The sequence below is a fragment of the Notothenia rossii genome (assembly GCF_949606895.1).
Source record: "Notothenia rossii genome assembly, chromosome: 6".
Lineage (NCBI taxonomy): Eukaryota > Metazoa > Chordata > Actinopteri > Perciformes > Nototheniidae > Notothenia > Notothenia rossii.
The window spans coordinates 28,724,877-28,750,227 of record NC_136909.1 but is presented as its reverse complement, the minus strand read 5'-3'; the positions used below and the strand labels follow the sequence as shown (position 1 = coordinate 28,750,227).

The following is a 25,351-nucleotide window of genomic DNA, read 5'->3' as shown; positions in this document are numbered from 1 at the left end:
GTCACAATACTTGCCAGACTTAAAATAGCCCCGCTATCTGTTTTCAATAAGCGTCAACACAATGCAGCTCCAACTGTACACAGGCCATTATTTCACAAACAATAGTAGACTTGCCCTAATTACAGTAAGCTGCTACAGTAAAGCGGAGAGGTTCCTGGGTTCACAGACAAATGGGAATCAGGAAAGAATTCTGTGTTGCAGTTATTGACAACAATTTGATTACCGGCCGGGGCAATGTTTTTCCATTTACTGTGGGCCTTTAAATCATTTTTTAGGTCACAGTATGTCTTTTATTTTGAACTTGCCTTGGCTCCATCTGTTCCACTTGGTCCAGCCTCCCCGTCAATGCCTTGCTCACCCTGACAGACACATTATAAAAACATTATGGTTGCAGTATGTTTTATTGTCACCAGGACAGTGAATTCTGGAAGCAGAGACACAAGCCAATGTCACAAGCCAATGTTGGCTGTGTTTGAGTACATATTGAAAACAAATGTATCACTTGCTTTAGTCTACACCTCAAGTGATGCGTCTCCTTTTTAATATGCTGCTGTTTTGCCTAAATACATCCAGGGCACTTTAACTCATTATGACTTTTCAAAAGTAAAGAAAACAGGATACTCACTCTCTGGCCAATCAGACCCTGCTCCCCGATGTTGCCGTGGAGACCGACGGCTCCCTGTCAGGAGAAAAAGCATGATGGGTACCTCATCAGGGATGTGTTGTGTCTCTTGATGTATGAATCCTTTGGCATCCCAAAAAACAAGCAAGAAGACTTCAGATCTACTATAAAAAACTTAGATTGGGAAGATCTAGTACTTGAAAATGATTTAGAAGTAACCAGTCGAAACTTTACGGGAAAACTACAGGCCACAATCAATGAATTTTCAATCATGATAAAACATAAAAATAAGAAACAGACTCTCCCCTGGTTGAACGGACATGTCGGAAATGTAATGAAGCAGCGGGACAGTGCCTTAAAAACTGCGATAAAATAAAAGATGTCCCATGATAAACATATATTTGCAGGGCTAAGAAACAAGGCAACAAGGGAACTGAGAAAAGCAAAAGCGGACTTCTTCATCACAATGATTGAAAATGCTCAGTGCAACTCAAAAGCTATATGGAGCCAAATAAAAAAATGAACTGGTCAAAACACTACGACAGCCAAGCCAATTGAATTGAGGCCACAGCTCTGCAATGCCCAGCTGATGTGGCAACTACACTCAATTATTATTTTGTTGAGTTAGTGGCTACCATAGCCAGTAGCTTCATAGCTCAGGAAGTTAATGCACTCCCGACTGTCAACACTAGCGAACCAGCAGCTGTTCTAAAGTCAGTGTCTGAGACAGAGTTTGCGGAAGTAATTGCCAATCTGAAATCCTCAAGGGCTAAGGATATCTACGGTATGGACACATTCATGCTGAAAGACATTAACTCTTCAATTGTTAAGCCACTAACGCATATCATTAATATCGCAATCAATCAAGGGAGTTTTCCCAATCAATGGAAGCCTGCTGTTGTGTTCCCGTTATTCAAAGGTGGGGACCCTCTCATGACATACAACTATAGGCCCATCAGTATCTTACCCATAGTATCCAAGGTATTTGAGAAATTGATTGCCAAACAAATCATCAATTATCTCAACAACAGCTCCTTTCCACTGCATCCAATGCAATTTGGATTCAGGGCTAATCACTCAACAGAAACAGCGACATGCTTCTTCGTCGAGAAAGTTAAGGCATCAATGGACAGGGGTGGGGTTATGGGGGCCGTGTTCCTTGACTTCCGGAAAGCTTTTGACACTGTTAATCACAACATCTTATTGCAAAAAATACTCAACTTAAATGTTTCTATAGAATTCACCGACCTCTTTCATTTGTATCTTCATCCCGCTCCCAATGTGTTCAAATTGAGAACCATAAGTCTAGTGCACTATGTTTGTCAACTGGAGTACCGTAGGGCTCTGTATGGGGCCCCATCCTGTTTAGGCAGATCATTTATGTACATAAATGATCTGCCTTCTGTGTGTGGAGAATATGATGTATTAATGTATGCTGATGATACAGTTGTTTTTACTCATGGCAAAACCGCAGAAGAGGCTGCTACCAAGGTCACTGATGTGTTGGAGAATATTACATCCTGGCTTAACAATAATTGTTTGGAACCAAATATCTCAAAGACAGTGTGTATGTTCTTCTCCAAGGGCCAAAGCATTATAACTAGGGCTGTCAGTCGATTAAAATATTTAATTGTGATTAATCGTATGATTGTCCATAGTTAATCGCGATTAATCGCAAATTAATCGCACATTTTTTATCTGTTCTAAATGTACCTTAGAGGAATATTTTTCAATTTTTTAATACTCTTATCAACATATGAGTGGACAAATATGCTCTATGCAAATGTTTATTATCATTTGAACAATGACAAATATTCTCATGAATATTAAACACAACAACCTCTGAATTATTCAAATTATTCGCCTCAATTCAATCTGGAACCTCTCATACAATACAAAGTGTTGTGTGTGAGTGTGTGAGTGTGTGTGTGTGTGTGTGTGTGTGTGTGTGTGTGCGTGTGTGTGTGTGTGTGTGTGTGTGTGTGTGTGTGTGTGTGTGTGTGTGTGTGTGTGTGTGTGTGTGTGTGTGTGTGTATGTGTGTGCAGGGCCGGCCCTGACCAATTTGCCGCCCTAGGCAAGATTTTTGCTGGCGCCCCCCCCCCAAATGCAGACACTTACTATGATTTGCGTATGTATGCACGGTTGTGGCATCACCAAAACAGAAAGATATGGACACAAGCTGTGTGCAAATGTATTTAGTATCCTATCCATTTGAGCATGATTTAAGTGGGGGGTGGACCTCACCTCCGGGGGGCATGCTCCCCCGGGAAGATTTTTTTTTTTAAATATTGAAGTTGGAGCATCAATCTGCTGCAGTTTGAGAGCAACATTAAGAGATCTATGGATACATCTCTCAACACCCATATGAAACAGAACTGGAAGCAGATTTTCTTTTTCTTTATGGATATTTTAAAAATCACTCCCCTTTTAAACTGTATTCTTGTTTATTAATAACAACTTTATTTTACTGTCATATAGTATTTTATACTATAAGAGAATAGATGAAAATCTATTCTCTTATTTTTTTATAGCTATAATGATCATATAAAGGTGTGCCTTTACCTCACTGAGCTGAGGTTATCAGAGCCTCTGAGTCTTTCAGGAAAGAGCTCTCTAATGCTCTCCCCCCCGCGGCTGCTTACACAGTCAATTCCAATGTTAATAAAAAGCTGTATACGTTTTTTGGAAGTTTGATTTATTTTTAAAAATGAACACAAATACATCATTTAAAACCTATAATTGCACACTAAAACCATTATTTCAAAAAAGAACTATTTCACATAAACCTCTGTTTTTTACTGGGGCTGGGGCAGTTCAACTTGATTTGGGGGGGGGGGGTGCGCCATAGTTTATAGGCGCTGTACGCAATATAGGCGTAGTTCTGTTAGTATAAGATAATAAGATGTACTTTGTTGATCCAAAATCGGGAAATTGTGTTGTTATGAAATAAAAAAAAATTAAAAAAATTAAATTTCTAACTTTTTTTAATTTGTTTTTATTTATTTATTTTGGCGCCCCCCATTGATTGATGCGCCCTTAGCATTCGCCCCTGTGTGTGTGTGTGTGTGTGTGTGTGTGTGTGTGTGTGTGTGTGTGTGTGTGTGTGTGTGTGTGTGTGTGTGTGTGTGTGTGTGTGTGTGTGTGTGTGTGTGTGTGTGTGTGTGTGTGTGTGTTGGATCGTTGGAGCTATGTGCAACTCAAGGCATATGCAACGGGAGCTGCCTGGACGCTGCAATCATGTTGCGCGCACTATCCGTGCTGATGTGCTGACTTTTCGTACAATGTCCCGCTGTCTGGCTACCTGCATAAAGTCAAGTGCTCGGCGCAGTTGTCGGCGAAATATCACACCTCTGTTTTCATTTAAACAGCTCCTTATATCCGTTAGCGCAGCTAGCTAGCACCAGATGCTAACAACAACAACAATATTTAATTGTGATTAATTTTTTTTAACTTGACAGCCCTAATTATAACAAAACAAGATGTTTTCTTTTCAGGAAGGAGACTTCAGGTTGTCTCTTAGGAATACATATTGACACAAACCTCAATTTCAAAACCCATATCAAAAAGGTCTGCAATAAAGTAAAGTTCAATCTGTCAAATTACAGATACATTAGAAACTTCCTGCAGCAGCTAAGCTATACCTTCACTCAATGGTCCTCTCCCACATCAACTACTGTCTGATAAACTGGTCTAATGCACACTCTACAGCTCTAAAACCACTGGAATGATTATATAAACAAGCTCTCAAAACACTAGACAAAAAGCCATTCCGGTATCATCATTGTCACATTGTTAAAAAGTATAATCTGTTCAGCTGGGAAAATCTCATAGTTTACAAAAACATCTGCTTAGTTTATAAGATCACTAGTGGGTTGGCTCCTCCTCCTCTGGCTGGCTTCATCAGCCTAAAGTCCACCTCAACCAGGGCTACTAGAGGTGCGGCTAGGGGAGACTGCACCATCCCATTTAGGAAAAGCGCATTCAGCCAGGCTGTCTTTTCATTCCACGCATCCCATCATTGGAATTCAATACCACAACCAATAAGAGAATCCTCATCCTACAACACATTCAAGCAGAGTATTAAAAAGTGGCTCATTGAAAACCAACAGTGTCAGCACTGATGTGTGGGTGTAGGTGTGTGTATGAGTGTGTATTGTAAATGTTTTATTTATTTATTATCATGACTTGCTCTTATCTGTATTCAGTGATGTCATCTATTCTAAATATGTACAATGGTATAACAATGTTGTGGTATTTTTATTATTGCTTTTAGGATGTCTATCACCATCTGGCAAAGGGACTATCGATGAAAACTAGCCTTTTGGCTAATTCGAGTACTTTTACATGTTCTTAATATGTTGATTAATGTACACTATCCCTTGTTTTAAATAAATCAATTCAATGACGTTTTTTTTTAAGGTACAGACTCAATAATATTCAAGGACTAAAAATGTATTTATTTGATATCCACAAAGAAATGTAAGAATATGCTGTTTAAAATTGCCAATTTTTCAGCGAATGGGAAAACTGAAGTAGGTGATTTCTTAGAGAGTTCAGGCATATACAGTAGGCACACCACAGCCAACTGAAAGCAGTTTATAATATAATATCATTTAAACTCTTTGTCACATGCAGTACCTTGTTTAATGAACTTTTACACATTTGACTATGAAATGTAGCTACCTGTAGCCAGTAATCCTAATGATCATTTCTGTACAAGAAAATGTTTTGTGTTTATAATTCAATGCAGTGGGAAGCAATAACCATGTACATCAACCAACCCAAAATACCAATAACGCAAATGTCAGAGGCACATTGTCATCGTCACCTTCTCTCCGGGTTCACCAGACAGCCCTCTCTCTCCAGCCTTCCCCGGCGGCCCCTGGTCAAAACAGCCATTAGTTTTTCAGTGTTATCTTAACAGTCAATGGGAGCCACCACACCATCTGTGTGATTAAACTCACCCTCAGCCCCATCTCCCCAAGTGGCCCGATCGTTCCTGGTGGCCCAGCCGGTCCCTGCGGTGACAAAACACAGGCACCAATGAAAAGGTTAAGACTGCTTTCTTATCTCTGATAAATGCCTCTGCAAAGAGACAGTAAAGGAGGAAAAGTGTGAAACGAAATAAGAACCGGGCAGAAAGTGTGGACTTGTGGAGATAAGTTAATCTGGAGGGCCTTGAAAACACTGAGCCAAAGCTTCTGTAAGTGATGGGAACAGGCCTGCTGTTATAGAGACACACTCAGGCTACAATAAAGCTGCTCCTCCAGGAAGAGGGTGGTGTAAATCAAAGTGGTTCAGACTCACTACTTTCTCTTTTTGTGTCTGAGACTGGGGCCGAATGGGAGGAAGAGGAATAGCTTGTTCTGGGCTTTTTGAGCAGGATACAGGGTTTCAAGGAGTCACTTAATAAAAGGTGTATAATTGTGGAAATTCAGAGTTTTTATGCTAAGTGCAGGAAAAGGAGTTCACAGCAGGTGATGGAAAGCCATAGGCTATTATAGATAATGTTGAGATACCGCCGGTATCCTCTTCACACATTCTGAAACTTTTTACTTAAAATGTAATATAATTTTTACACCAGATGAATTTGAAAACACACAAAAAAAACATACAGTAGCAAGACAGTAGGTCTTTAAGAATGGGGTTGATTCTCAAATATGGAAGCCAAATGAATGCAAACAAATAGTAAACTCACTGGCTCTCCTGCAATTCCTTTGGCCCCCGGAGGACCCGAGGGTCCTTGAACACCCTGAAAATAACACAGGTGTTTATAACACAAACACTATTGGTATTCATAACTTGTTGAAATGCAGCAAAACCCATTAGATAAACAGACTGCCACTCCAGCCTCGCTTATCCACCACTGTTCCCCCAAAAAGAGTCCTGCCCCAAAAATCAAGACTGACCTAAAAAAGACCTCTGTTAGCCCCAATCACTTACTGGAAATCCCTTAGGCCCGGCTTCACCTGGCTCGCCAAGCTTTCCCTGCAGCAAAACAACACAAATGGAAAGATTAGTTGGACTCTAGGAGGAGAACAGTGAGTTAAAACATGTCAAACTAAGGACGAGGTAAAGAGGAATAACAATAGGGCTCAGTTACCTTTCTATTGTCAACCTTAAGGTTTAAAATACTAGCCAAGTGATGAAAGGTTAACCATCTTACTTAATGAATGATAAGGTACAAGATCAGTAGTGAACATACATTTTAAGTGCTCTATTAGGAACAGTTTGAAAATATTTATACTTAAGTGTTTCCTTTGTGTGCCACTTTGTATTTTTCTACCCAAATACATTTAAGAGGAAGATGCTGTAGTATGATATGTCTGTCAGCTATAACGGGAACGCATTGTTCTAGCAACCCAACAATATGTAAAAGTAGATTTAATAAGCACGTCAATCAGCAAAAACAGTATAATATGGTTTAATCAATTATTAGGAATTATAATAATAAGTATTATTAAAGCTGCAAGCAGCGTTGAGCGGGTCTTCGACGCTCCGCAGGATGTAGTCTGCACGTCGACGTGTGTGTCTAGGTGTCTCGAGGACTCGGCCGTTGGCAAACGTGGGAAGTTTCAGGCCGGTCGGACAATGTCTTTGAGTTACAGCAGTAACACAAACATTGTGTTTGATGGCGGCTGATTTGTCGCCAAGGCAACAGCATTTGATGACACCCCATAATATGCTTAGTTGTGTTGAGGGCTGCATCGTTATCAAACCTGTGAAGTTTTGGGCAATTTGGAGCATGTTAACTGGAGTTATGAGAAAACCGTGTTTCACGGCGACCATTTTGTTACCATAGCAACTCAATTTAACGAAATCTGAAAACTGACACATATATGTCTCGAGGGCTTGACGGTTAGCACACATGTAATGTTTGAACAGTTTTTGACCATTTACACAGGACTTATAGCAATATCGTGCTTAACGGCGAGGGGTGCGTTGCCATGGCAACAGCTTTTGGGGAAAACTCACTATTGTCATATTGAGGTGTTGAGGGCCGGACCATTAGCCATCATATGAAGTCTGGTGCCGTTTGGACGATTTTCCATCGAATTAGGACAACACCATATTTCATAGCGATGGATCTGTCGCCATGGCAACGGCATATGATGACATCCCATAATTGGCATAGAGCTGTGGAGGGCCGGACCATTAGCCATCATCGGAAGTCTGGGGCTGTTTGGACGATTTTCCATTGAATTACGACAACACCAGGTTTTTTGGCGAGGGATGCATTGCGATGGCAACGGCATATGATGACATCCCATAATTGACAGAGAGCTGTTGAGGGCCGGACCATTAATGATAGTCTGAAGTCTGGTGCTGTTTGGACGATTTTCCATTGAATTACAACAACATCGTATTTTTTGGCGAAGGATACGTTGTCATGGAAACGGCATACTGTGAGATCTCAGATTTCACGTAGAACTGTTGAGGCATGGACCGGTGATATAAAAGTGAAGATTGGGGGACGGTGGGACCGTGTCCATTGGAGTTAAAGCGATCCGTTGCCATGGTAACGCCAAATTAAGTAACATCAGATTTGACCGAGAGCTGTTCAGGGCCGCAGTGTTAACCATCATGTGAAGTTTGGTGGCGTCCGGAGCATGTCAGTTGGCGTTATGACATCATCGTGTTCCATGGCGATGGACCGCCTAGCATCAAGCGAACGCGAACTTTGGCGCCAAATCACGGCTACGCCGTGCGAAAGAAAACACTTTCCGTGATAACTTTTAATTGCCCATGTCTCGCGACGCTACCCGCCGAATTTCGAGTCGTACTGATAAAGTCCCTAGAAGAAGATAGATTTCGTGCGGAGGACGCCAAATTCAAAATGGCCGACTTCCTGTACGTTATTTTATACCCCTCCAAGAGGCTTTTGGTTCGTCTCCGCACCCTAGATATGCGTAGCGAGTTTCGTTTGTTTACGTGAAAGTTGAAGTGGGCGTGGCCTACGCAATTTTTGACGCAAAGTTCCGGAACCAATTACATATTTCAAGTTGCCACACTTCTGACGCGCTTGCCAAATTTGGTGATTTTTCACATATGTGTGTAAAAACAAAAGGTGTCAAAAGTGAACGCAAAATGTTCAAATAATAATAATAACAAATAATCGGTCCGATCTCAATAATGTGCTATTGAGTTAGCACTGCGGCCCTGAACAGATCTAGGTCAAATCTGATGTTACTTAATTTGGCGTTACCATGGCTACCATCCATCCTTCGCCATAAAACACGGTGTCGCTGTAACTCCAATGGACACGGTCCCACCGTCCCCCAATCTTCACTTTTATATCACCGGTCCATGCCTCAACAGCTCTACGTGAAACCTGAGATCGTATGGGCTACCTACTGCCATGATTTAGACCACTTTTAATGGACTTTTGCCCCTTGTTTTCCCTGTTTTTTGTGGGTTTTGCTTGGTTATCGCTCGCAATGCGACCGATTTCAATTGAGTCTTCGCTGACCTAGGTCTCAGACCCTAATAAACATTAAAGGTGGGGTAAGTAATTTTGGAGAAACCAGCTCGAGTGCGCTAGAATTTGAAAATACACAACTGGAAAAAATCTGCCACTTCCTTACAAAGCCCCTCCTACAACACACACGAAAGCGCACATGACCAATGAGGGCACCAGATAAGTTTGTGCACAGGTGGAAGGCTGACAGGCAGGTAGGCCATCCAGTTATTTTAGCCGGCTCAAATGATTGGTCGTGCTTTTTACAGTACTACGGCTTCCACAGATGACATTTTTGTATGGATTTATTGTCAAAGCACTTAAGATACTCATTGCTATCGGGATGTTAAGAGCATTCCGTGGAATATAACAAAAAGTGTATCACGAGCCGGTTTCTCAAACTTACATACCCCACCTTTAAATGTAATAAATACTTTTTTTGTTTTTTTTTAGTACTTTTATTTGGGTTACTTTCAGCATATTTTGCCGATAATATTTGTACTTTTTACTTCATAGACCTTGTTCATATTGTGGTGTTGCTACTTTAACTTCAGCAAATGATTTTAATAATTGTCACACCGATGAAAATTATGAAATTATAATTAACATACTTTCTTGACTAATTGTGCACTGATTATCTCTAGAAGCCCACTACTGAGTCGATGATGCACAAAATAGTTTGGCAACAATAAATAACAGTAAGATGATCATGTTATAAATGTAACATCAAGCTTAACTCTATGCATGCTTTAATGAGATGTAGTTGAACTCTTCCGGAGTATATGAGCATCAGCATCATTTATCCCAGATACTAATTCCCTGTGGACTTCAAAAGGCCACATGTAGCCAGCATTAAAAAGGTGTTGTAATGCTAACACTGTCATTTCAGTTCAGAGGGGAAATTAAATAAGTCAAATTGTTCTTACCATCACCCCAGAGAGGCCCAATCTTCCTGGTGGACCATCGATGCCCTGCAGAGAGAAAATATTACACTCGGTTTACTGAGCTCTCTGAAATTCCCCAGAGTCAAAATGTTCCCGACTGCCAAGCACCAACCAGCACCATCAATATTTCAGTGCTCTTTGATTTAAGCTTATGTTGCTAATTTTGCAGCTAACAAAGAGTGTCCTCTAAAGATTCTTTAGAAGTTAAAAATAGTAAATAACAAAGGCCTGCTCAACAAAGCTGCTTCATTGTTCCTACTTTTCAGAAACTTGAGCCAGTTTGTTTATCCTAGCTTTCTGCGGGATATATTTGATGTGAGCAATTAGGAAGTTCAAGGCTAAACATTTCTCTCAAGCAGTTTGGCATTAAAAGTTGAACTATATCAGTGAGCCACAAACTGCAACTAAATCTGAATCTCTGAAAATGTTTTCATCTGATCATGTGCTCACCTTCACTCCAGCAGACCCATTCTCCCCCACTGGGCCATCAGGACCCCGCAGACCCTGTAGAGAGAAATGAAAGTTGTCACTGATGAAAAGCTTGGGACAATGTGGCCTTTAACAGCTGCACACATTGTTTAACATATTGGGTGAATGAATCAGGGAACTTCATCCCATCTTTGTCTATTTAGTGGATCCTGGGAGGCAGTTCTCTCGGTTTCATTGTGTACTGTGGGTTAGCCCACATCGGAGTGAGTGACACCATCAAAGATTGTGGCTGTTTTGCAAAAGCTTGGCATTTGGAAATTAGTCCAATCCACAGTGTACACTTTGCCCCCAGCTTTCCACGATGACACACTGTGGCACAGTAGGGTGATTGTAAAGAGGCCTTTGGAAAAGGTCCTGCAGCTGATTCATCCTAGCCTCTGAAATTGAACCAAACTATTCCCTGTCAGAAAACATTGAAGGGTCTTTTGCTGGTTCCGATGTCATGTTGTAAATAATCTGAGCGGAATTTCTTGTGGTTTGTTTTTAACTTGTGATGTGTCATTCTGTGAAGCACTTTGCTATATAAATAAAGCTTTATTATGTAGGCATCGTATATAAAAGAGATTTAGTCAGAGAAGAATACCGCTCCTTCTGAAAAGGACAAATAAAAAGCCTGTCTGCTGGATTCACAATCTGCTTTTTTTTCTCAAATTAGTTTTCAAATGTATTTACAGTCTTAGTCCAGAGCCTCTTTTTAGATATATCCCATGATAAGGCTGTAACAGAATCACTAGCCGGATCAAATATTAAAATATGGAACCTTTTTCTCGATAAAAAGGATGTCAAATCTGCAACGCAACCAACACAAATCTAATCATTTCCGATATGAAAGAGTTAAATGCTGTTTAAAAGCAAACCAGAGCTGAACACATTTTTAGTAGTTTTGTACTTTGTAGTGGAATTATGTTAAATTGCATCTTCACTGATGCATTCAATCAAATTCTAAATTAAATTGAGATTGATAACTTCAACTTCCCTCCCTCGGACTCCAGTTTTTCAGAACACTCAACAGGCACATTAGCCGGAAATTCACAACGTTACCCTTTACTGCAGCAATTTAAGGAGTTTTTTTTGCATGAGAACATTGAAAATGAGCTTAAATTCAAAAGATTCAGTTTGAATGACAACATGAGATTTTAAAATTGAATTGACAGGGTAACATGATGCTGAAGTATGACGGACGTATGACTTAACCTTGTCAAGCTGAAAATATATAACTATAAGAAGATATTAGAGAAAGAAGAAGTAACATGATTGGATACATCCTCCAAGAAGCTGTCTGTACTTAAAAATGTGTCTCACAAAGTATAGCCTACTCCTTTTTTTATATTACAAACATGTGGCTGCAGGAAAAGGTTGTTACTGGTTTTTCCCCATTCATGTGACTGGGAATGAGTTCAGACAGTGTAATAAGGAGACTGGAGTTTATCATGCAGATTTTAATTTCATTTTCCAAAGCATTGATATCCTTTTCAGCAATTAAAGTCATTAAATATTACATTTGTGACTGCTTGTGATATCAAGGGAGCCGTGTAAAAACCAATAAGAACGAAATGCCTTAATTATACCACTTATTCATGTTAGATCAATTATTCATTCAGTCCAATGATCCTGCTGTGCAACCATGGGCTATTTTTCCAAAGTAGAAACCCAATTATGGAAAAGCCAGCAATCACTGGAGTCATCCTGAGCTCATGGCAGACGCAGCACTCATTCACATGTACAGAAACACCAGGGTGATTTGTAGGAAGCATTTTAAAATGCATGTAAGTAACTTATATGTTAATATAAGTACTGTATAGACACAATCATAGAACTTTGTTTCCTAAAGCCTAAATAAATCTTATCTCTAGTTCAGTATTAGGTGAAATAAAGTATTGTTGCTGCTGATGGGAATGAAAAAAAAAAGATTTCTGATAGAGCAACATTTTTTTTGGTATAAAATATAAAAAAGAAACGGAAAACAGTGTACAGCCAGGCAACATGCTCACAATGATATTGCTATCATGAATAAGTTTAGCAGGCATAACGTTTACTATGTTCAAGGACTTAGTTAAGCCTGTAAGCTCAAATTAGATTTTTTTAGCAACAGACACAAAAGAGGAACCATGAATGTCAAAATGTAGATCCATCCAAAAGCATTTCACATATTTAAATGTTGTCGGAGTGTTGAACTGAAGCTGCTAGATTGGGCGTGGATTGTAATGTTTTTTATATTCATTTGTGACACACAGTAGTTTCACGTCAGCTCATATAATCACAGATTTCAGTTACTTACTCTTCTGCCTTTGGGTCCTCTGATGCCGATGGATCCTGGTGAACCAGAAGGCCCCTTAAAGTGTAACAAAATATTGTTAACATTTGACTCTTAATACGAGGGACCGTTGCCTGTGTGTCATTTTTAATATTATTGCAGGTAGTAAGTTGAACCTGTATCCAGAAGTTTAGTCTTTTATATAAACTCTACTATCGAAGGCTGCTTTTTTAAAACTGCCTTCATAGAGGTTGGATTTATATATTGATTCAATAATGGATATGTTAATAACACTAGTTAAAAGTCTTATTCTTAATGAACTTCAATGTTTTACTTTGTTGCAGTGATGTAGATATGAACTTTAGGGTGTGTCAGTACAACATGACAACGATGTAAGCTGCAATAGAAGTGCTACAGTCCTTGGGTTTATGTAGACCTCCAGCAAGCCAATGTAGTCCATGGTTTATATTCAGTAAATATATAGTAGTGACAATTAACTTAAGTCAACTTACTGGGATCCCTTGCAGTCCAGATGGCCCCGCCTCTCCAGGTATGCCGGTGTGACCCTGGGGAACACAACATTACTCAAATGATATCTACATGATTTGATCAAATAAATGACCTTATGCTATCTGCCTGTATGACAGCTTTGTTAAATAACCTTATTTTTCATATATTAACATGTCCTATAAAGCTACAGTGTGGTTGTTAGTTGTAGGCTTCTCCAACAATGTAACAGACAAAACACTTAAAATAAATTAAAAAAAAGACAAAGTAGGAAATAAATATAATAATAAAAAATATGTACATATAAGATAGAATCAAATAAACAGAATGTAAAAATAAATACCGTACAGTTGAATTAATACTGCATACTGAGTTTGTATAAACATGTCACAGCTTATATAGAATATAGCATATATATATATATACACATATGTAGAATTGAATGCCTCCTGGTACGAGATGGGATCCAGACTTACTCCTTACCATCGGCCCCGTTTCACCTGGAGGCCCGGGAGCTCCTGTTTTCCCTCGGTCCCCCTGAAAAGAAAAAAAAACAATTAGAAAAACATTCATTTAGAATTGATCGATGCAATGTTTATATGTTCAGTCAAAACACAATTTATCAGAGCCTCAAGGTTTGTTTTGGTTTTATCTAACCAACAGGCATAAATGTATGTTATTAAATGGACCAATATGTAAAAAAGGAGCACATCTGCACAATTGAGAAGCCGCTAACAGCAACACTTTGATGTTTAGTCTTTAGTTTCTGAACTAGTAACATGCTACATCAACAGAGAGAAATCTAACAGATGGTTGATTAACAACACTTTCTGATACTAAAGTGTGACCAATTGCGAGCATGTTCACCTTTTCTCCTGTGATGCCAGTCTCTCCAACAGGCCCGACAAAACCAGGCAATCCCTAAAGACAAAAGCAAATTTGATTTGAACTCTCTGTTATTCGGAGCTCTAGTGAAGTTCTCATAATAGTCTACAGCTTTAGGACTCCAACTAAACAGACACACAGTGAGCATCAAACAGAAATCAGCAGAAAGAGGAGAGAAAAGCCTTTACCCTCTCGCCAAGCTTTCCAACCTCGCCAGTTATCCCGGTCTCGCCCTACAGCAAAGCAGCCAATTAGTATATCACAAATGTATTCAAGCCTTTCTTTTTTAGTTCAAATCAGTTTAAATGTGCTCGGAGACTCGTTCCCCTGTGGTAACGAATAATTAACATCTAATTTACACATATTCTGATGAAACATTATCACAAAAGAAAACCGTGGAGAGAATGTTCTGTTAAGGATGACTGTTCGGCGGTGGATGTGTGAATGTTAGGTCTGACCTTGAGTCCATCTGGGCCTGTCAGTCCTGGGAATCCCTGCTTCCCCGGCCTGCCCTGAACAGAAAGCGAAAATGACACAAAGAAGTGCGCTGCGGCTCCACACGATAAACAACAAACTCTCTATATCTCTTTTGAAAAGGTGCAGTGTGTGAGTCTTCTGTCCCTCCAGAGGCCACGGCACTAAACAAACCAACAATTGATGCCGAAACAAAAACATCCCTTTTAAGAAACTTAATGATCCATAAAACAGAGCGCCGTTAGCAGCATCAAAGGCTTCCTATTACCCATAGAAGTCATTGGGTCATTTGTGTTTGTTTGCAGTAATCACTTGTGGGTTTCACTTTTGGAGGAAGACAGACTGGAATCAAACGTTGCAAAAATATATAGTTTGATTGGAAAGCTCTTTAGCCTGGGGTGACTCCAAACAAAAACAGTTTTTTCAGACCGAGGTGGTCATACTGCAGAGCATTGGAAAGCCATTCTATTTGTCTCTTCTAAAAATTTAAGTTTGTCTTGAACGGAATCTTTATCCAATATGTCGAGACGCTAATAATATAAAATATTGAAAAAAAATAAATAACATTATACAATTGTATTTTGAAAGAACATTTAGAAGACAGATGGATCTGTGTTATTGTTTTTAATTTAGTTTGTTTGGTGTTAGAAGAGAGAATAGTAATTTGCTGACCAATCTGGTGTCCAATAGGAAGTCTTTCAAAACAGCTTCAGAACAATAGAGACGTCGGTCTGCCAAAAGACTAACCGACCATTACAGGTCAGAGTTATTGTTCCAAAGCTACATTTAGGCAGAGGCACGTGGTGCATGTGTGCATAGTAAGTGTTGTGCTGTTGAGTTTGGATCCTAAATGAAAACACAATAAAATGTGTTTTTGTGTCTTCCAACGGGTCTTGAGAGGCAGGGCTTATCCAATCAGCACTCACCTCGAGTCCAGAGGGTCCAGTGGGCCCAACTCTTCCCTCATCGCCCTTAAAAAAAAAAGAATTGTCACTTAAGGTCAGGGAATGAAGTGATCTTTTATTCATTTTCAAAATAAGTCAATCCCACCTGAAGTCCAGGTGTTCCTCTTGGACCTGGCAAACCTTGTGTCCCTTGTTTTCCCTGGGGATTAAACACAGCGTGAACTTTCACTTCATTTCAACTCAGTGACAGTTAACACGTAAAGACCTAATGTCACTCTGACCTTGGATCCTTCAGGGCTGTTTTTTCCTGGTGGGCCAATGTCACCTGGGAAACCCTATGAAAATGACAGGAAATGAACACAGTGGCACTCAACCGTGCATCAGCAAGGAATAACATATATATAATTCATCAAAATGTAATAGTATATATCCTACCTCTGGGCCAAGAGGGCCAGGTAAACCATCCGGGCCCTTTTCACCAGGCTTGCCCTAAAAGTCCATTACATTTCATTTTTATTTGGTAGCGCTTTTGTCTGAAGCTACTTACAATAAGTGTCATCACCCATAAAGATACAAACAAAGAATCTGCGAGTGCATTAGCTTTGAAGGCCAAAACATTTTAGGTGCTACAACACTGGTTTCAAATAAGCCTCACCTTCAACAAATGATCTTACTGTTATCACACAGATCAGAAAACTAAAATGATTTGCCAACCTTGAAAATGACAAGACATTTGCCTTACGGCATCTGTAAAAATGCATCTTGTTTGTGAATTTCTAGGTCATTTATTGCATATGCATGTTATGGAAATCTCATTTCCTGAAATCAGATTAGAGAGCACTCGAAATGTATTTTTGCATTTAAGGACAAAGTGCCAACATTGGTGGATTACTTTCAACACTAAGGCAGCATATGCACTGGGAATTTGCCAGAACTCTGCTATTTGCATAATTGTTTATGCTACAGCTAGATTTGCATACATCTCTCAGATTAAAGTTCCCCTCATACATGAGTGCCTGAAGTTTGCTGTGTATACATTTGAAGTTCTCAAAAAATATGCTTCAATAGCACCAGTATTTCTTCTTGGGGGAATCCTAAGAATACTTTGCCCTTTGAGCACACCACTATGCTTTCACAACACAATTACTATCTGAAGCAGCAAAGGGAAAACAAGTAAATAGACTTCACAAAAACATTTCAGAGAAGCTGTGTCTACTTTGAGCTCCATTAGATAGACAGTACTTTATGTTCATGTATTAAAGACTGATTGAAAACATACAAGCAACCAAATTGGTTTCATTCTCAGTTGAGAATGAAAATAAATTACTTAGAACTAAGGAACTAAGGTGTTACCTTTATGTAGAGTCAGCTATGTCATGTTGTAATGTATTAATGAGATGTTTTGGATTTCAGAAACAGGTTTTTCAACTTTTGGGTTATTTTTAATGTGGGATGGAAAAATACCTGCAGACCAGGTTTCCCACAAGGACCTGGCAAACCGGGCAAGCCACGAATACCCTGGGGAAAAGGGAGCTCAATGTAAACAAGAACATCAAAAATCAATAAAACACACACATGAACATGCTGCCTCAAGACATTGAGGTTGGAAAACATATCTAATCATATGAAGCCATCTGGAGTCAAAGGACAATTTGACATGCAGATAGGAGAAACCATTAAACCATCAATCAAATGCTTTCCAAAATGGCCCCCATACCACCTGAGCGCATACAAACACACACTTACCTTGTCCCCTTGGAATCCGTACTCCCCTTGCTCCCCCGGTAAGCCAACATCCCCCTGAAAAAAACACAAAAGAACATGAAATAAAAACATGAATGTTATTCAAAAGTTATTCGATCATCACGCACCACAGAAATGCTGCGTTACAAGCCGTGGCTTATGGTGTTAGCTTTCTGAGGAGTTTGAAATACATTTAAGTGATTTGTCGCCTTTAGCATTCTTGTACATAGCAGGTGAGTATTGAGAAAGACGTGTGCAGATCACCTTATCACCTTTCAGTCCTGGTTCCCCTGGGTTTCCAGGTACTCCCTCGGGGAAAAAACAAGATTAAAGGTTCAATATGATGAATGAGCAGGCTGGGCGTATTCCCGTTCAACATGAATTACATACTCAGGCTCTGGAATAATTTAATCATCAACCACTTGTCACTCCTGATCATCAAAGAGAGCTCAACTGCAACTGGGAGACATTTCTGGTTAACCAATCAAATCCCACTTACTTTACATTGGATACATACCAAAACCTGACAGAGACATAACTACAACACCACATCATTTACCTTCAGTCCTGGTGGCCCTGGAAAGCCGATAATGCCCTCTGGGCCCATGTCTCCCTGCACACATGAACACATAAAGCACACATTATGTAAAGCTGAATTCTCTGCGTCTTCACAATTTAAGTTTTTTTAATCTCCTTATATTTATGGCTTATGTGTCATTTGAACCTTTCTTATACAAATGTGTGTACTTGAATATATAGATGCCTGCTACTGTTCGTCCTCCCCTCTTCTCTATTCTTTTTAAATATATTTCCAATGAACTAAGGTTTATCCTGGTATGCAATATTTAAAACGTCTCCATTAAGTTTGATTTTGTTTATGTTTACATTCATTGGTAAAGGTATTGTATGTGTAAACTGAGATACTGTGATAAAACTAAACTAAAACAACAAAAAAAGGCAAAATGTCCAGATGCATTCATTTGTAATTGTGGGAGCTCTTAAAAGATAAGAAACATCTACTCTATGTGCTTAACGTTGAGACACAACATTAAAAAAAGTTAGCAAAGTGTCACAAAACATGAAGTTGTTCAATCAAAAAGAAGGATCCCCGAACACTCACAGTGAGACCATGGACTCCACATGGGCCAGGAGACCCCAGGTCACCCTGAGAGGAAGCAGAATACAAATAATGAGAGATGAAGAAAAGAGGCCACACAAGCACACTCATACAGAGGTGTACACATGGAAGTTAACAGTATGTTTCCATTTATTTTATCCACTTATAGCCTTTGTATAGTTTCCTCACTCATTTCAGCATAGTGAGTGAACCCTTGGCACTCGAAAACACTGAGAGGCTTGTTCCAAATGATCTACCCTGCATCCGCATGACTACATCCTCTCCAGCTACACACCCAGAGGAGAGAGGGATGACACACAGCCCAGTGTGGCTTTCCTGTCGCCTTCCTACTATTCCTCTATGAATGAAAGGAGATGAATTCAGCCTGATGGAAAACCAACTCTTCTCTCTGGAGGCAGAGGAAATGAGACCTAGAGGAGGCCCTCAGAGGTCAGCCAATCAAAATCCAACACTGACCCTGTCAATCATGAGGAGTAAGGGTCAGACTGAAGGAAGAAGACAGAAACTGCTGAAGCTGCCCTGAAAGATATCTGTATGGATTATGATGGGGGAGTTACTGAATGACTGAGACTTGGGGGACAGTCAGGAGCAAGAATATGAGGTTCTTTCTGTAAAACAGTTCTCCAGTAGGTGAGGACCGAGTTATTTATTTGTACTGTGGAGGCGTGTGGCGCAGTGGAATAGTGCGTTGGTGTTGGGATCAGGGGAGCACAGGTTCAAACCCCACTGCAGTCAGCATGTTGTTGTGTCCCTGGGCAAGACACTTCACCCCAAATTGCTCCTGTGGGGATTGCCCACAGTATTGAGTTTGTAAATAGCTTTGGATAAAAGCGTCTAACATGTAATGTTTCCACTTTTTGTACCTTAATGAGTGTACTTTCCATTTCTTTTCATTATATTTAGTTTCTACATGTACTGCAATTTTTAAATAAAATGTGCCATGTCTAAAATATGGTGAAATCTCAGTCAGGTCTTTTTGAACCACATGTGAAGATTTGCACTGTGGCAAAAGGGTATAATAAATGAGTGCATTCATGTACATAATTCAACTTACTGGGTTCCCATCAGGGCCAGGAGGTCCCCTCTCTCCAAAGTCACCAGGAAACCCCTGAGCACACAAACAAACAGCAGGGCCATGAAACCAGAGGGGTAACTGAGTGGCTTCATCATGTTCATGCTGTCAAAACACTTGAATTTGTAAGATATCCCCGGATTTGTCAGTAATGTTATTGCAGCATGCACAGAGGAGCAACAACACTTTTCCCAAAACAGAAGTTTTCAGAGCAAAGCCAAGCAAATCCTCTAAAACGCACTTCCAACTCTTCATTCCTGGGAGACCGGCAGGAAATTCCACGGCTGAGTGTTTCTGAGCGACCAAGCTTCTGTTTGTGCACGCGCTGGCAGCACGCGCATAAAACCCCCAGGACTCGCCTAAATGGCGTACAAAGCTGCTTGGCCCAGAAACTGATGACTGGGTCCTTTTTTTTGCTTTGCGCTTGTAATTCCATTATAGAGGCAGAACAAGAGGCTCGATGCAGCCGCGAGGCCACATGCTCGACGTGTGCTTGTCGCTAGGCCAAGGTCAACATGCAACCAACTCACATCACGGCTCAGCACTCGCCTACAGAAGGAGAGCCGTGGTTGGACAAATGAGAAATGGCAGATAGCAGAGAGATATCTTGTCGTCTGTCTGCAGACAGAGGAGGAGAAGTATCGAGTAAAAGAACCTCAGGAGATGGCAACGATGGGATTGTTTGTGTGGCAGACTGCTGACTTAGAACATTAGGCAAATGTGGACAAAGTAATGAGCAGTAATGGGTGCAACATGAGGCCTCAGGAAATGTGGAAAATCTCAATGCTGACTTGGTTTGATCAGAAACACATGCGTTAGTTCTCTAACTGACGGAAACTTTAAGCGAGACAATTCATTATGTGATCAGTCGGATGGAAATTATGCCACTGGGCTATGTATAAACAATAGCATTGATCATTTTTTGTTTTATCATTTGTTTTTTGAACTGGAAGACGTTCCTACTTGCCATTCATAATGTCAACAGAGGAACGAGAGAGCTGTTAAAACACAATCAAATACACACAGTGCAGAATTTGCTATTCCAGATTTTGTTAAGCGGCATTACTGCTGACTCAGGACAGAAAAAGGAACTTCTTGTCTGAATCATGGCCACTTTTCACCACAGAGGAAGATAACTGTTTTCCACTGAACTTTGCTATTGTGATTGTATTTTGTGGAACCAGTCTATGTCACTGACCGCTGCTGCATAATAAAATGAGAGAACATGTGCAACCAGACTCGGGATGGGAGAAAAGCAGATTTACACGAGTGGTTGAAGTATTTTCCATGTCAGCCTGGAAGGATGGGAAATGTCCTTCCAGGCGCCATTGAAGATATACTTCCCTGATCTGTGGAAAGGGCCAAACCCACAACTGACACATCGCATTATTATACCAGCCTCATGCAAAACAAGCATAGTAATGAGCACACTCCATAACATTCAATGTTACCTAATAAACTTCAGCAAGAGAAAATGTGCCCTACAAGATTTATAGATAAGGGGTCACTGACTTTAATATGAGGCCATGATCTTAAATCTGCTGACACGTGATCATTTATGTTTCCAATACATTCTGTTGAACTATTAAAAGTGCATATTTATTTTCTTTTATCAATCCCTATACAGGGTATATGCAGGAATCCTGAGGTCAAATTTAATACCTTTTAAGACCTTTTTTAAGACCCTTTCCATACATTTTAAGACCTCATCGCAACTTTGAGTTCCAACCGGTTACATTGGCTACACACTTTACCTCACATTTACTATATTGATTGTAAGATAGCACAACTAAACAGAGGGAAGACAGACTACTGAAGCCTCCTCTCCACATGAACTTCAACCTCTCTGTGAAGGTCAGGTTTAATGCAGTATGCTGCTTTGTTGCTTCTGTACTCTGTGTTCTTTCATTCCAGTAAAACTCCTCAGAGACCATTAGAAACCAGTATTTGACCAATAAACAAAACAATTGACAAAACTTTGAACTATGAAATATGTTGAACTTTGGTGAGCTTCAGCGGGGTAATGCCATATAGGAGCTCCCTCACAAATACCCAGGGGTTAAATTGGGCTGGGGCTGTCCGGGGCTAAGCCCTGGCACATAGGACGATTCTCTGACGTCATCACCCTCACACATTTGTCGTATGTTTACAAAAAAGGATATATATGTTAAGACTTTTCTCGTTCTTAATATAGACTATATTTAGGGTCAATATGTGTTGACTTTACTTTAAAATAGCAGATCTCTGTGACCGGATATAGTTTGGCTTGGACTCCGGCCCCACGAGGACGCATACGGTAAAATGCATACACAAGCGCAAAAAAGTCTTCCGTTCACACGCATTCGATTCATTAACGTGTCCGTTCACACTAGACCGCTGGAAACGCTGTAGTACATATGCCAGGCCTGTAAGTGGCGCTGCTCCCGCCACAAAATACACCAAAAGCAGCGAAGAAGACCCCGGAGCATGGTTGCCCTGGTTGCCCTTCTGTTTATTCTCCGCGGTGGGCGGCATGTTCTCCTGCTGTATATCTCTCAGGTAGTCCACCAGCAGATGAAAAACACCCACCTCTCCGCCTCTTCCAAGGAACGAGGGGACCGTGCGGCAGAGTTTCCGTTAAAAAAAAATTCCACCGGTCAACATGTCCGTTAAAGTTGAAATCTTCCGTACAAAATTAGAAAAGTGCCGGTCAGAGGTCTTCTTTGTTATTTATTGAGCTTTAAAACAAATTCATAACGACTCTGTTCTCTGTATAATAATATAATAATATTTAAAAAAACAGTGCCTGTCTCTCTTTTCCTCCCCCTCTTCTGACAGCCCAGCAACAGCAGGAGACGTGGGGAGAGGGAGGCGGGGCTATTTCATCGTTATCAGAAAATGATCATATAGGGCTTACACACGGAGCCTTTGGACCCCCCAGAGCGTTGCGTATGCTGGTCTACCCACCTTGGGACCTGGGACCCGTTATCTTTACCGTAGTCGTTTAGTGCCCCCCCCCCCCCCCTCCCCCACAGAGGCAAGGCAACGAAACTTAAAATAAGAGGCAGCATTTTACGGCGCGCTATGCATGGGGCCGCCTTGAGGGGGTTTCCCGACATGTCGTTTCAGTAAATTAAAGGGTGTTTCATGTTGTCGGTGCTGTGGGACTTCTTCATACCTTGGAAAATGCCGTTTAATACTTTTTAATAGCCTTAATTTTCGCTAAATTGATTTATCAACTTTTAATACTTTTTAAGACCCCGCGGACACCCTGCTATATTAATCTCGGGCATCATTTTGCCAAAATGGAAGCACAACGTTTCCTCTCAGATTCACAGCGAGGGCCAGAAGGGGCTTCACACTGAACTATAGTCTTTGTCAGAGAGATGCTCATTGAATACACCTTTAAGAGTCCATAGATCAAGACAAAACACCCCCACTTTCATGAGGCTGCATTCAAAAGGTTCTCTGAGAAGTATGTTGAGAGAAAACTTTACCGGCCTACCCATCTTGCCCTTCTTCCCATGAACGCCAGGAATTCCCTGGAAACAGAAAAGAGAAGGAGCTACATAAGCAATAGAAGTGCAAAATGTAAAAACATATATGAATATATTTTCCTCAGAGACACTATCAGCCCTTTGAGGCTATGATGCTCCATATGTAAGATAAAACAATCAAAACATAGAAATATGTTTCCATCCCAGTGTTTCCCATACATTTATTTATTTGCCGCCACAATACGTCACATACAATCTAAACATCAGCTGTTAAATGGACTTTGATTTGAGAGTTTCTCATCTAGATCAGAAAACTTCATCCTCCACAGAACGGTCATTTTAGGACAGTTCAGGCTCAGCTTGTCAGGTCTAAGGTCAACCTTCATTAGATTGACCTGTACATTCAGCCAAAGCCTCAAATGAATTTACGCTATGACTTGTTTGCCATGTTAGATTGGTACCATGCCATGTCGGTATTCAACTTAAAGGGCAGCTGAGACTGACAGAATGTCCTCATTAGTTAAAGGACTGTCATGTCATAGTAGAAATGTGACCTGTTATTATTGCTTTCACCAAAGCAATTGATCCCCTGAGGCCCATGCTATGCGTTTTTTAACACATTTCATTGAAATCTATTCCACAGTTTGATGTATGATTTAATCAAAGAACAAATGCACTCCTTGACAAGCAATGCTAAAGACTGTCCTGGAGGTTCATGGGAATGTTTGTCTTTGCTTGGTTTAAGTGCCCGACTCCTGCATGTTGACCTGGACAGTAGGGGTGGGGTGGGAGGGGGTATATGTAATCCAATACAGTATAAGGGAGCCTGCCACTCTCGTCATACACATTATCATTTGATTAACTGTGCCTGCAATACTTCCAGAATGAAAACTATTTGATCATTTCTCCCATGGACAGTCATAATGCAGCCCAGTGGTCATTTACTCTCACAGCCACTAATACTCACTCTCTCGCCATCAGAACCAGGAAAGCCATAGAGTCCAGTGATGCCAATGTGACCCTAGAGAGATGAATGAAAGATGGAGAGGGCGTACAGATGTGGCAAAGATAGATGGAAAAGCAGAAAAAAGGTTGACAATGAGACTGAGCAGAGATGATGGACGTGATTAAGAATTGGTAGATGACAACAACGCTAACGTATTCAAAACTCTCTTCAAAGATGTCAGCTGTGCAGTATTCATTTGTTACAGCACTGACGTCTATCTGCTACGGTGGAGTGTTGTTGTAGAGCCAAGCCTTGAGGAAAGTGTATATGCCCATGGACTGCATGGTGCTGGGTTCCACGATGTAGTCCAAGGGCACATACCCTCACATCAGGGATCTCTGAAGAACTCTCTGCCAAACCTGCTAGGAGGAAAAACTGGAGAAAAGTGGCGAAAAGGGCACAAGCACAAATTACAGCCATGACATTTTAACGAGACGCTAACGTCTGAATGCATTACAGTTATGTTCCGCGGGTGAGCAATATAGTTTTTATGATATTTGGCCAACGCTAACAAGGACAGAAAGCATGGAAAGGATTTTCAAAAAGCTAGAGTTAAGTGCTCTTACAGTAATTTACTAACAAAACCATCTGTCGTTATCATCATGGAGTTAACAAGGGCAGAAGAGTGGCGTTTACGACACTGGCCATTTTATGTACCCACATTAGTTAGGAAATTCACTTAGCAGGCATTTCACAGTTCGTTTAAGGGAGTGAAAGTTCCGAAGCTTTAATACAGAGAGGAGAGTCGTGCCTCTTTTCTCTGTGGCTTTCAGTGGCAGCTGAGTGAGGATGCAAGACAAGAACATGAAATATAACTAAACAGAGAAAGTTAGTGCTTTTAACACTTTGAGCCTTACAATCTGAAATATACAGTACTTCTTTAAAGAGTTTAATAACACAGATTGATGCCAAATATGTAATATTTCCAACATCTACTTACCCTGACTCCTTTTGGCCCCATTGTTCCTACAGGCCCTGGTAAACCCTGAATGTAATACATGACAAAACATATGTCTGTGGTTACAAACCGTGGCAGAACTTCATTTGAGTAACAACAAAACATTTAAAAGTTAAAATATAAAAGATAACAAATTCATTTTCGCTTCTGGATGCTGAGCGACTTTACCCAGACTTTTGCATTGTCACATTTCTAATTAGCCTCTTGGCTGGCATTTTCTGTGTCTATACTTAAAAGCAGCATTCACATTCATTTTTCAGATACTCTGCCAGCAAATCCAGCAGTGCAGAAAATCTGTCTCTGCAACTTCTGAGATCAACTCTCAGCTCAGGAGAACTCCCCACAGCAGAGTACACCGCCTTGACATAAACTTACAGCACCAGTGATTCACAGCCCATAGATGGTAGGGGGTGCTCAAA

The 25,351-nt window shown here is 40.5% G+C and overlaps 1 protein-coding gene across 1 annotated transcript in view; it reads right to left on the bottom strand.

Moving 5' to 3' along the window:
* The window catches only part of col27a1b (collagen, type XXVII, alpha 1b), a 70,178-nt gene that overhangs the window by 16,439 nt on the left and 28,388 nt on the right, over positions 1-25,351 (bottom strand). Inside the window, exons 10-36 of the mRNA XM_079687769.1 lie at positions 24,915-24,959; positions 23,936-23,989; positions 22,969-23,013; positions 19,475-19,528; positions 18,403-18,447; positions 17,842-17,895; positions 17,547-17,591; positions 17,286-17,339; positions 17,004-17,057; positions 15,975-16,028; positions 15,821-15,874; positions 15,685-15,738; positions 15,561-15,605; positions 14,619-14,672; positions 14,349-14,393; positions 14,143-14,196; positions 13,759-13,812; positions 13,281-13,334; positions 12,793-12,846; positions 10,476-10,529; positions 10,008-10,052; positions 6,567-6,611; positions 6,322-6,375; positions 5,588-5,641; positions 5,452-5,505; positions 626-679; positions 306-359 (exon numbers count right to left, since the gene is read on the bottom strand). Of these exons, the coding sequence (XP_079543895.1) occupies positions 306-359; positions 626-679; positions 5,452-5,505; positions 5,588-5,641; positions 6,322-6,375; positions 6,567-6,611; positions 10,008-10,052; positions 10,476-10,529; positions 12,793-12,846; positions 13,281-13,334; positions 13,759-13,812; positions 14,143-14,196; positions 14,349-14,393; positions 14,619-14,672; positions 15,561-15,605; positions 15,685-15,738; positions 15,821-15,874; positions 15,975-16,028; positions 17,004-17,057; positions 17,286-17,339; positions 17,547-17,591; positions 17,842-17,895; positions 18,403-18,447; positions 19,475-19,528; positions 22,969-23,013; positions 23,936-23,989; positions 24,915-24,959 (1,386 nt within the window). The remainder of the gene's footprint in view (positions 1-305; positions 360-625; positions 680-5,451; positions 5,506-5,587; positions 5,642-6,321; positions 6,376-6,566; positions 6,612-10,007; positions 10,053-10,475; positions 10,530-12,792; positions 12,847-13,280; positions 13,335-13,758; positions 13,813-14,142; positions 14,197-14,348; positions 14,394-14,618; positions 14,673-15,560; positions 15,606-15,684; positions 15,739-15,820; positions 15,875-15,974; positions 16,029-17,003; positions 17,058-17,285; positions 17,340-17,546; positions 17,592-17,841; positions 17,896-18,402; positions 18,448-19,474; positions 19,529-22,968; positions 23,014-23,935; positions 23,990-24,914; positions 24,960-25,351) is intronic.